Source organism: Gallinula chloropus, assembly GCF_964237585.1.
Source record: "Gallinula chloropus genome assembly, chromosome: 18".
In the NCBI taxonomy this organism is placed as follows: domain Eukaryota; kingdom Metazoa; phylum Chordata; class Aves; order Gruiformes; family Rallidae; genus Gallinula; species Gallinula chloropus.
In genome coordinates, this window is record NC_140103.1 from 13,780,336 (window position 1) to 13,792,510 (window position 12,175).

The 12,175-nt window shown below is 58.0% G+C and overlaps 1 protein-coding gene across 1 annotated transcript; it reads left to right on the top strand.

Moving 5' to 3' along the window:
* Window positions 1-6,963: 6,963 nt before the first annotated feature.
* LOC311198469 (coiled-coil domain-containing protein 183-like) lies at window positions 6,964-11,966 on the top strand (the record flags this gene model as incomplete). The annotated part of the gene is made up of 12 exons (XM_084272428.1): window positions 6,964-7,075; window positions 7,186-7,307; window positions 7,423-7,500; window positions 8,264-8,434; window positions 8,563-8,646; window positions 8,790-8,912; window positions 9,539-9,599; window positions 9,683-9,783; window positions 10,043-10,203; window positions 10,553-10,742; window positions 11,132-11,228; window positions 11,836-11,966. The coding sequence occupies 12 exons, from the start codon at window positions 6,964-6,966 to the stop codon at window positions 11,964-11,966; spliced, it is 1,431 nt and encodes a 476-aa protein (XP_084128554.1).
* Window positions 11,967-12,175: the final 209 nt, after the last annotated feature.

The following is a 12,175-nucleotide window of genomic DNA, read 5'->3' on the forward strand; positions in this document are numbered from 1 at the left end:
TCCCAGTCCACCTCCCAGTGCTCCCAGTCCACCTGCCACTGCCCCAAATACACCTCCCAGTGCTCCCAGTCCATGTCCCAGTGCTCCAAGTTCACCTCTCAGTGCTCTAAGTCCACCTTCCAGTGGTCCAAGTTCATCTTCCAGTGACCCAAGTGCACGTCTCAGTGCTCCCAGTCCACTTCCCAGTGCCCAAGGTCCACCTCCCAGTGATCCACGTACACCTCCCAGTGCCCCAAGTACACTTCCCAGTGCTCCTAGTCCACCTCCATGTGCTCCAACTATACCTCCCAGTGCTCCCAGTCCACCTTCCAGTGCTCACAGTCCACCTCCCAGCGCCCCAAGTACACCTTCCAGTGCTCCCAGTACACCTCCCAGTGTTCCAAGTTCACCTTCCAGTGCTCCCAGTCCACCTCCCAGTGTTCCAAATTCACTTCCCAGTGCTCTCAGCCAAACTTCCAGTGCTCCAAACACACTTCCCAGTGCTCCCAGTCGACATCCCAGTGCCCCAAGTTCACCTCCCAGTGCACACCTGTGCTCCTGCTACAAGTCCCATTACAACTCCCAGTGTCTACCAGAACTAACTCACCAGTGCTCACCTATTGCTCCCAGTACAGCTGCCAGTGCCACAGCAGTACAGCCCCCAATGCTCCCAGTTCACACCAGTGCTCCTAGTGCAGACCGGAACAGGTCCCAGTACTGCTCAAGTACTCACAGTACAGATTCCAGTATTTTCCAGTACAGCTTTTCCATTATGCCTAGTGACACACCAGTGCTCCCAGTACCAGCCCACTGCTCCCAGTCCTACTCTCTGACTCCTCCCCATGGTCCCAGTTCTGCCCCAGTTTTCCAAAGGTTTCCCTACATGTACTGGGCAGCTCCCTTCCCCTTCCCAGTTTCCCCAGTGCCACCCCAGTCCTTCCAGTGTTGCTCCTTGACTCACCATAGTGCTCCCAGTTCCACCCCATTTCCCCCAATTGTGCTTCTTGTCTGTACTGGGTTCTCCCAGTTGCCCTCAGTGCTCCCAGTGATACTTCCTGGCTCCTCCTAGTGGTCCCAGTGCCTCACCAGTGCTCCCAGTTCTGCACCAGTGGAGCATCTTGTATCCCCAGCACTCCTAGTCCAGCTCCCAGTGCTGCACCAGTGCTCCCAGTTTGGCTCCCTGGCTCATCCCAGCCCACCAAGTGTTACTCCAGTACTACCAGTACAGCTCATAGGACACACACCAGTGCTCCCATTGCCACTCCAGTTCTCCCAGTGCTGCCCCACTGCTCCCAGTGGTGCCCCAGTTCTCTCGGTACAGTTCCCAGTGCCTCCCCACTGCTCCCAGTGGTGCCACAATTCTCCCAGTACAGTTCCCAGTGCCTCCCCAGTGCTCCCAGTCATTTTAGACCTTTTTCCCCACCCCACGGTGGGGGAGGGAGCGCTGTGATTGTGTCCCAGTTAAACCAGGTCCCAGTTAAACCAGCCCCTTTCTCCCTTTGCTCTGCACTTGGGGTTCCTCTTCCACCCGCTGCTGAAACACTTGGCCGCACCCAGCCTGTCTCAGAGCCTTTGGCTCTCACTGTTCAAGGAAGTTTCCAGAAACAGGGGAAGAACTCCAGAGAAATAAGGACCTGTGGGGTGGCTGGAGGCCAGATGCCCCCCGAAGCCGCTCCCTCACTGCCCTGTGCAGCTGGGCAGGCGGAGAAATAGATATTGAGAGGATTAGGAGTGGAGACAAGGCCAGGAAGAGATCATCCCACAGTCAGTGTGATGGGTGAAAACGGGCTCAACACACAACTAAAAACCCCGTCTAATTGATGACACTGCACCCCACCCCCAGTGACACCAGAGTCGGGTGATGAGAAGAGCAACCAGATCTTAAAGCACCTCCCCCCACCCCTCCCTTCCTAACAGACTTCACTCTAGTCATGGTTTCACTCCCTTCTCCCCCCCCATTGTGGCACAGGGAGGGGCAGGGACTGGGAAATGGGGGCTTCAGCCAGTTCCTTGCAAGTTGGTTTCCTCCTTGGCTGGGGGGGACATTCATTCCTCACCCCCTTCCCCTGCTGCACCGTCGCACCCACGGCAGACAATCCTTCAGCAACTTCCCCAACGTGAGTCCTTTCCCACAGGGCTTCAGCTCTTCCCTAGCTGTCCGGGTGTGGGGCACTGCTATGGGTGCAGTCATCAATCACAGAATGTCTCTCAGTCCCAGTCCTCCATGGGGTCACCAGCCACCCCCCAGCAAACCTGCCCCAGTGCGGATCTGTCCCTCGCTCATCTCTGTGTCTCTGTCTCTCTCCATGGGCTGCAGGTGCTGGCAGGGACTTGCTCCAATGTGGCTCACAGCATCTCCTGTGTGTCTCCCCCTGCTCCAGCGTGGGAACTCTCCAGGGACTGCAGGTGGGGTCTGGGCCTTTTCCACGGGCTGTGGGGGGACACCCGCTCCCCCATGGGTTTCTCCAGGGGCTGCAGGGGCATCTTTCTCTCTGGCACCTGGGGTGCCCCCTTCCCCCACTTCACCAGCCTTCATGTCTGCACCGCTCCTCACATCTTCTCACTCCCTTCTCTGGGGGCAAAATGCAGCTGTGGGGTATCTTTGCTCCTAAATGTGATTCCCAGAGGTGCTGTGACCATCACGGATGGGCTCGGCGCTGGTCAGCAGAGCCTCTGGCCTTGAATCGGCCAATGTTTACTCTTGGGGCCTGGAAAGAGCTTCCAGCTGCTTCTTGCAGGAGCCATTTTCTGCAGCTCCCCCTTCTCCACCAGAACCCAGCTATGCAGAACTGCAACAGGTACAGAACACAACTTGGAGGAAGAGTGGATGAGCTGCTGGCTTTGTGCTTGCAGGAACAGCTGGTGAGCAGGGAGAGACAGCAGTCTGAGCTGTCAGTGTGGGGTGAGAACCAGGTGGGAAGGGCGTTGGGTGCCAGCAGCCTGCAGAGAAGCAGGCACAGGCCTGGGGGAGTGTGGGATGGGCTGTGGTGCAGATGGCCAAAGTTCCTGGCCATGCTAAAGAACCCTGATAGAAACGAGATCTTTGGCCCTTTGCCTATGGCTGATGTCCCTGCCACAGAGGCTTCAGAGGAGACACATTGTCCTCATACTCATGAAGCATTGTTGACTCCCTGCACCCATCCATGTGTCCTACCCCTGTCCTACACTTGGTGTCACACTCCGCATATCCCAAGGAAGATCCCTGAGACACAGCTGAGGGTCAGGATCTCCCTGCCCAGGGGCTGGGGGTCAGCACTTGGCATTTCTGCTTCATCAGACCAAGCCAGGGTGTCCTCAGCATCAGAGCTGCCTGTGCTTTGCCTCTGTTTGTCCTCATGGCCTCCATTTGTCTGCTCTAACGAGCCCTTTGGGAGGCTTGTCAGTAATGGCTCCCAGTGGGGCCTGTTCATGCTTCAAGGTACTTTGGACATTACTTCTGACTCTCACTCTCCCCTTGGTATCTGAGGTCTGTGGACCCAGAAGACTATACATCATTAACATCCAGAAATCATGTCTCTTCAAGTCTTTCTCATTAAAGAACTCAAGACTTCTACAACTAATTGGATTTAAGGTTAGCTTAGACAAACTAGAAGAAAAAAAAAAAAAGAACTAAAAACCCTTCTAAAGAAGGAGTGGTGATAACGTGACTTATATGGTTGGTCATCTGAGCACTTTATTGCTGCTTAGAAACATCCAGACATCAGTTTCCACACGGCATCCTTGAGCTCCTGGTTCCTCATGCTGTAGATGAGGGGGTTCGCTGCTGGTGGAAACACAGAGTAAAGAAATGACACTGCCAGGTCCAAAGACATGGATGAGAAGGTGAGGGGCTTCAGGTAGGCAAACATGCCAGGGAGACAACGGCCAGGTGAGGGAGGCAGGTGGAAAAGGCTTTGTGCCGTCCCGGCTGCGAGGGCATCCTCAGCACAGCCCTGAAGATCTGCACATAGGACACCACAATGAACACAAAACACCCAAAACCTAAACAGACACTGAACACAAGGACTCCAGTTTCCCTGAGGTAGGACTCTGAGCAGGAGAGCTTGAGGATCTGGGGGATTTCACAAAAGAACTGGTCAAGGGAATTACCCTTGCAGAGGGGCAGTGAAAATGTATTGGCTGTGTGCAGCACAGAATAGAGAAACCCACTGCCCCAGGCAGCTGCTGCCATGTGGACACAAGCTCTGCTGCCCAGGAGGGTCCCATAGTGCAGGGGGTGGCAGATGGCAACGTAGCGGTCATAGGCCATGACAGTAAGAAGACAGTACTCTGTGGAGATGAAAAATACAAAGAAAAATATTTGAGCCAGACATCCTGTGTAGGAAATGGCCCTGGTGTCCCACAAGGAATTGGCCATGGATTTGGGAACAGTGGTGGAGATGCAGCCAAGGTCAGTAAGAGAGAGGTTGAGGAGGAAGAAGTACATGGGGGTGTGGAGGTGGTGGTCACAGGCTATGGTGATGATGATGAGGGCATTGATTAGGAGAGCAGCCAGGTAGATGCCCAGAAAGAGCCAGAAGTACAGGAGCTGCAGCTCCCGTGTGTCTGCAAAGGGCAGGAGGAGGAACTGGCTGATGGAGCTGCTGTTGGACATCTGCTGCTGTCAAGTGAGGAGACCTGACGGAGGAAGAAAAGGTAGTGAGAAGTTAGGGAACTCTTCTTTAAGGAAAACCTCTTCCAATTCACATTGACTCTCTGGATTCAGGAAGACTTTTGTCATGTACCTTTTGGGGTTCTGCTTTGTGCTGGCTTGAGTGTGCCACTGCTGGGAGGAGGGTCAGCTGTGGGCTGTCAAGAAATTAGTCCTGCCTGGCAGCTGTGAGGAAATAGAAGGGTGGTGTGATCTGAGACTAAATCCCCTGTGGATAGGAATGAGCTTTTCAGAACTGTCACTCCAATTTCAACTGACAGCAGAGCAAAGCTTTGTAGCTATAGATGGAGGTCTTGAATTAAGGGTCAACTCTGTGTCATTCCCACCATTGGACATGCCCAGAGCCCCAGGTAACGGTGGGACAAAGGTAGCAAGAACAGGAGGTAAACAGCGAGAAATGCTCCAGCCACGGCTGGGAGGACAGTGACAGACAGAGACACTCAGGGGTTTCTCCTTAATGGAGGTTGGGCTTCCAAAGAGAAGACTCAGGTGGAAATACTGGATCTCTGTGTGTAGAGTCTGTGCTGGGTGGCAGAAACCAGGGGGTGACGGTGGGAAAGTGTCTGCATTGCAGGGGATGTCAGGGAGGCACCAAATCTCTTCTGCCATGGAATTGCTGGGAGCAGCTGCTTCTCCCTCCCTGACAATGTCTCTGCTGCCTAGAGCTGTCCTTGGAGCTGCTTCTCTTTGCCCATGTTGCCTCCTGCTCTGTGCTCACAGACCTCATCCAACCTGCCCTGCGCTCAGCTCTGCTCTGCAGACTCCTCCTGGCATCAGGGCACTGCCCTGGGAGCCTCTGTATGTGCAGGGCTCAGGAGAAGCTCGAACATGTAATGAGTTTTCATTTTATATTCTTGAGAGGGGAAATAAGTTCTCATCTCCCACAGTCAGCACAGCCCACAGGAGAGGAAAAGTCAAAGCAAAGACTCTGTCTACAGGAAAATGCTTCCTTGATATTGTTCTTCAAAGTCCCTGTAGGATTTCTCAAGGCTCATCTGGAGCTGGGAGCAAAGCTGACCCATGGAGCTTTGAAGAAGGACCTTCCCTGGATCCCTTCTCTCGCCCAGAGCTGCTGTCTGTGGTTTGAAGCCCATGAGCCAGGCTGAGTGCTGACCCTGGCAGTAGCAGCATCTCTGCCCCAGCACACAGCCCCTGGGGAGCAGGGACCCGGCTTGCAAGGACAGCCCTGGGCACCCCTGGGTGCACACGCTGCTTCACACCTCTGCAGCCATGCCCAGGAGAAGACAGCTGTCCTGCCCTGTCCCTCTGATGGGGCAGAAGGGCATCCCTTCCAGGCAGCACTTTCTGGTCCTAGAGAGAACCTGTCCTCCTGACAGACCCCACACACTGTCCCATTTCCCAGCTTTAGGAGATTCCTCCTGGAACAGAACCTGCATTGCCCTGCACCCACAGACATACCAGGCAGAGTGCTGTGGAGATTTCTCCTCCAGTGAGCTCTCAGCATCTGTCAGCTCTCTCAGCCTCACAGGTCTCGCCTCGGTGCCTACAGGCAGTGTCCCCAGCCCTGTGTGCTTGGCAGAGGAGCAGCTCCTGGCCAGAACTGTCTCTCTGCAGCGCTGTAATGTTTCATGATCTCCCACTGTCCCAGGAGCCCAGCCCAGCTCCCAGCAGAGGAGCAGGTGAATACATCACACACTCCATTCCCCACAGGCTCCTGCAAGGTGTCCCTGGAGCTCCAAGGAACTAACTTGGAAAAATACTGAAGTCCTCTCTGACGTTCCTCTCCTTGGTAATAACTATGGACAGGTGTTAATAGACTATTCATTGTTTTACTGCATAAATGTAGGCTCGGGCTGCTGCTTGGGTGCACGCTGTTGGTGGAGCAAAGAGTCCTCAACTGCCCAGGGCTGTTTTGGCAGCTTATTACTTGCTCAAATAAATTCTATTTGGATACTGTAAACTAGAGTGAACAATTTGTCACCGCCGTTTATAACACCAGACATCATATTATAATATAATATTAACCAATATTATGTAGTTTCTCATCTTCTGGAACTCATCCTGGCCCCGTTGCTGTTGGGGTGGGGAGGGTTGCCCAGCTGGGCAGGGGGCAAGCGCTGTAACCATGGTGATTGATGGGAATCAGAACCCGTATCCCAGCTGCCCACCCGGCCCTCTGCTGCCGTGGGGAGCTCAGTACTTGAGGTTCATCTCACCTGCCCGAGCGAAGAGGAAGGGTCTGCGGGAGTCGATAGGTGAGCAGAGGGGTTGCAGCAGTTAAAGGCACCGTGGTGAAGGCTCCACAGGCACCAGAGCTCAGCTCCATCTGTGGTTTCATCCTGGCTGCGTGTCCACCCGGCAGCGGTGCCACAATGGCTGCCGTGGGGCTGGAGGGCCGGGGCAGGAGCTCCCACACGGTGCAGGGCCAGAAGACCAGACTCAGCCAGCGCATCCAGGAACTGCAGGACGTCGCTGCCTTGCGAGGTGCTGCCCCTTGGGCTTGGCAGGGCGGGTGGGGGGTGTTCCGCTGTCCTGAGCTGATCTGCCTGTACCTGCGTGGGACTCACGGCACCTTCATGTCATCCATGAGCAAGGGCAGAAGATTTTCACTCATCTGTGTGAGGAAAAGCTGGCTGAGACCAGGCAGCGTCTGCTCCCCCTGCACGAGACGGTGCGGGAGGACACCCACACCCTGGACACCGTCCGGGCGTCCCCGGTAGGTGCTGGACCCCCCTGGTGCTGTCCCTGCAGAGCCAGCTCCTGTCCGGGAGCAGGACGTGACCATGCCCAGGCTGGCAGTGATGGGCTTGCTTTCCCTCTGCCACCCACAGCGCAGCAAGGTCACCTTCTCGGAGGCATGTAGAGCAGAGAGGCCCATGGGAGTCCTTATGGCCAGGAAGGCAGTCGAGGTAACAGGAGGGGCAGGCAGGCAGGGACTGCTGGCAGGGACTGGGGACCCAAGGGTGCTCAGAAGAACAGGCTGCACGGCACAGGGACGTGGTGCTTGCGCGAGGGCAGCACAGCAGGGCTGGTGCACCAAGACCTGGGGTGTTCGCTTGTGGTCCCATGGGTCCCCTTGCAGCTCAGCCCCATCTGTGCAGGTCCTCCTCTGGCACCCTGAGCTTCCTTGGCCCCATCAGAGCTGCTGGCCATCCCAGCTGGCAGGTCCCCAGGGCTGCCTGGCTTCCTGTGGGGTCCAGCCACATCCGTGGGGGAGAGAGAGGTGCTGGTGCTTCCCTCTACTGCCTGTCCCAAGGTTCTGGCCTGGCTGTAAAGCCCCTGGAGACAGAGGCACTTGCCCCCCCCGAGCTGCCTTTGCCCAGGGGCCTCTGGCAGGGAGGGAACGGTGCCACCGCTCCCGCCAGCAGCTGCCTCTGGGCCATTGATGGATTGATGGAGGCCCGGCCCAGGGTCTGCCTTATGCAGAGTCCCTGAGCCCGTCCTGTTGCTGTCACCAGCGGATGCCCAGCTCTTCCTTACCCCAACCAGCCCCCACCACAGCAAAGCTCTCCCACACCCCACACTGCCAAGGGAGTGACAATGCGCTGAGCAACGCCCCAGCTTCCCTGCTCTACCCTGGGAGGGGGAGAGTTTTGGAGGCAGCCCCACTTCTCCCCGGGGTGCCCGGTGAGCCGTGCCTGCAGCCTGGCAAACCCTCGTGTCCCCTTCCAGCTGGCCCTGGAGAAGGTGCAGGCTGAAATCCATGGCCGCAGCAACACGTACAATGCGCTGCAGTACGAGGTGCAGCGGCGGTGCCAGGTCCTGGGGGAGCTGCAGAGGCGGCTGCAGCAGCTGGAGAGTGTTGCTGTGATGGACGACAGGCAGCACCAGCAGCAGATGCGGGTACCCTGGACCCCTTCTCGGGGTGACAGCACCCACAGGGAGCGTTAGTCCCAGCCCAGTGCCCCTGGGGGGAGTGCTGGGCTTGGTTTGCGGAGTAAGCCCCAGCTCGCATCCCATCTCTGCCCCAGGTGATTCACCAGCTGGAGAACAACATTGAGAAGATGCTGGTGAAGTTCCGTGCCACACAGAAAGTGACCACCCAGTACCTGGCTGTGTGGGATGTCCTGAAGAAGACGAGCTCCTCCTCACCCTGCCATACTCCCACCCACCCTGCTCCCCTCCATCCCTTGTCACAGCATGCAGGGCACCCCTGGGGCTTGGTGGGGGTGACGAGCTGTGGCTCCCTGTGTCCCAGGAGCTGGCCCACCTGCCTCAGCGCCTGGACCTCCTGAGCGGGATGGCAGAGAGTTACCAGAGGGAGCTGGAAGACATGGAGCCTGTGGCCTCACATGCCCTCAGAGCTGCCGAGGTAGCCAAGGTGAGATGGTGCAGGGCACCCTGGGTCCCTCTCCCACCCTCCAGAGCCCGCAGATGGCACCACACTGGAGAGGAGTCCTGCTCTAAAGAGCAAGAGACTGAGCTGGGCTTGCCCACAGCCCCCAGATACCCCCATAGCTCCTCCTGCATCTTGCCCTTGGGCCAGCCTGCCCTGGGGCTGGGCACAGCCCAACTGAAGAAGCCCCGGCCATGGTGAAGGCAGCCCGCTCCATCCTCGCCCGGTTTCCTTCTCAGCCACACAGGGGTACAGGGGGCCATTTTTGACCCTGGCTGTTCCAGAAGCTCAGCTGGCTCCCTAAGGTCCCTCCCAGCTTCGGCAGCCGCTTCTCGCTTCCCCGATACGCTGCAGGCACACATGGCGGAGACGAGAAGCTGGTTCCTTGCAGAGAGCGAGCTCAGGCACTGCTCCCTGGCTGCACAGAGGGTGCCCAGGGACAGGCACTGGCTGAAGGAAGCCAGCACAAAGCATCCCAAAGAGGTGAGCTGGGGCACGGGCTGCGGGATGGGCTGTGGGCAGACAGCAGGCATCGGTGCTGAGCCCCCATGGGAGGTGGGGGGACGGGGGGCTGCAGGGAGCTCAGGGGGTGACGATGACCATCCTTGCAGCGAGCCGCCTACCAGCTCGGCACGGACTCCCTGCCCCAGCACTCGCAGGACCCGCTGGTGGGTGAGTGCCTGGCGGGGCGCGGGGGGTGGGATGTGGGCACGGCCACAGGCAGGAAGGACCCCTCACGCTTCCCCCCAACCCAGACACTGAGACGGAGGCCGCCAAGGCTCAGCTGGAGCACGAGGCCAGGCTGACTGAGAAGCTGGAGAAGGCCAAGGCTGCGGTGCAGTGCTGCCTCCTCTGGGTAACGTCAGGACCCCTCCCTGGTAAAAAGGGGGGCTGCTGGAGCCACAGGCAGGGGAGCCCTTGCTGCTCGCTTTGTGGGGTCACCTGCTCCCCTCTGCCCCTGGTGCCCCCAAAGCCCGCTCCTGAGGGCCGGGATGGACCTGCTTTTCTCCATTCTGTGAGCTGTCAGCGGCCCAGGGTGCAGAAATGTCCCTGAGGCCATGGTCCAATGCTGTTGGAGCACCGGGGCCTGAGTCTCTGTGCTCTCCCCTGGCCAGGACATCCCCAGCAGGCTCCTGGAACAGCAGGAGTCCTCGCTGGACCTGGGGAACTGCATCAAGGAGTACAAGGAGAAGGTGCAGGCACTGAGGAAGAGGCTGAAGGAGCTGGAACTGAAGCACGCCCAGCTGAAATTTCGCCAGCCCCCCGACACAGCCAGGTGCGTCTGGCATCAGGGCAGACATGCGACCGGGCCACCTCCTTTGGCGGGGACACGTGTGTCCTGGATATCCAAACAGGGCACCCGTTCCCCTGTCCCACTGTAGCCACCCACCCCTCCTGTCCTGGAGGTTCCTGAGCAGGGTGCTCCCCCAGCTCTGGTCCTGGCAGAGTCCCCAAAGCTGCGGCACCGGGAGGCCCCTCCCTCCTTGCCTGGCATGGGCATTGGCACCAGGGGTGCAGATGGGCTGCAGGCAGCACCTCTGCTTTGCAGTTCTGGGAGGGGTGGCAGGGGGGCAACTTGAGTAGCCTTCACGCCAGATTTGGGGTGTCTCTGCACCCCTGTGCAGTTGTATGGACGTGAATGGGGTTGGCTGCAGGATGTTGGAGGAGGAGCTGTTGATGAGCCTGCAGCGTGAAGAAGCGAAGTTGGAGCAGATGAAAGCCCATCTCCTGAGGAACCAGAATGTCCTGCTCCAGTTTGAAGATGGCCTTGACAACCTCTTCATCCGCCTGCACGGCATCACAGTGCCTGGACAGGTACCTGTGCAGCACTGGGTGAACACAGGCCCCTCCAGTACTTGGTGTGGCAGTGGCACGGTGTGAGGACACCTGGTGCAGCCACCATCTCTCCAAGGGGCTTTTTTTCCCTGCTAAGGTGGTTCTTCTCTCCTTCTCCAGGAGGATTATGTCAAGGCCCTGGGGCTGGAAGAGAAGCTCCAGCACTGCCAGCAGAAGCTGCAGTACCTGGTGCAGCGGGTGTGTGACTTGTCCCCCGACAGCCACAGCCCCAGTGAGAGCAACAAGGTGCGTGGGGGTTTCATCCCTGGGCACTGCAGGGTGTCTCCCCCAGGGACATCCAGGTGGGGCACCCCGGGGTTGTTCCACCCACCAACCGTTCCTCAGTTGACCCAGGGTGTCTTTCACAGGCTTTGGTCAAGGTCAGGACTCTTCTGGAGAAGGCCACCGCCAGTGATCCCCAGAACCTGAAAATCAACTTGGATGCCACAGGCAGCAGTGTCCAAGGTAGGAGAGCACAGCCAGGACACGTCCCACAGCGACTGTTCCAGCCCCTGCCCACTGGGATCCCTGGGTGTCCATCCACCTTGGGGCTGACCTTGGTTGTCTCCAAGGCTTTGAGCTTGGGTGATGATTTTAGGTGGGGATGTGGGAGATGAAAGGCAGCCAGTGGGGTGGTGTGTGTTGGAGCACAGCAGGATCAAAGAGGGTTGTGTGGGGCAAGGAGGGAGACCCTCATCTTAGAAATCCTTGTGAAGAAGAACCAGCGCTCGGGTCTGGCTTTGCCCTCCTCCCGTTGGATGCTCTTGGAGGAACCACTGAGGTTTTGGCAGCTTGCCCCCTCTTTTTAACGAAGCAGGAGCTGTACCCACCACCTCATGGGCTCCAGACCATTATGGGAAACCCCAGCAGTGTCCGAGACAGGGCAGGTCAGCCTGGGATGCTAAGGAGAAAGAGCCTCACTAGTCAGTAGTGCCTGTGGCAGAGGGCTCAGCCCGAGGGTCACCGTGATGCCACCAGCCCTCCAAAACATGCCAGCTCTCCCTGGGTACATGGGCTGAGCAGAGGTGGCCCCACTGCCTCTCCTCAGCCCGCTTCTCTCCTCTCTGTCCAGACCTCTTCGATTTTGAGGAGAAAGACCCCGGCGTTGTCCTCAGCCGTGAAGACATCAAGAGGCAGGGGCTGCGCCTGGTCGAGAGCAACAAGAAGAGCCGGCGGAAGAAGCTGCCCACTTGGACGCTTTGATCCTGCAGACCCCCCCTTGTTCTCTGGCTCCTGCAGACCCCCCCTTGTTCTCTGGCTCCCGCAGACTCCCCCTTTGTTCTCTGGCTCCTGCAGACCCTCCCCTTGCTTTCTGGCTCCTGCAGACCCTCCCCTTGTTCTCTGGCTCCCGCAGATCCCCTTGTACCCCTCCCCAGCAGGTTTAATACAGAGATCTTTTGTTTCTCACAAGC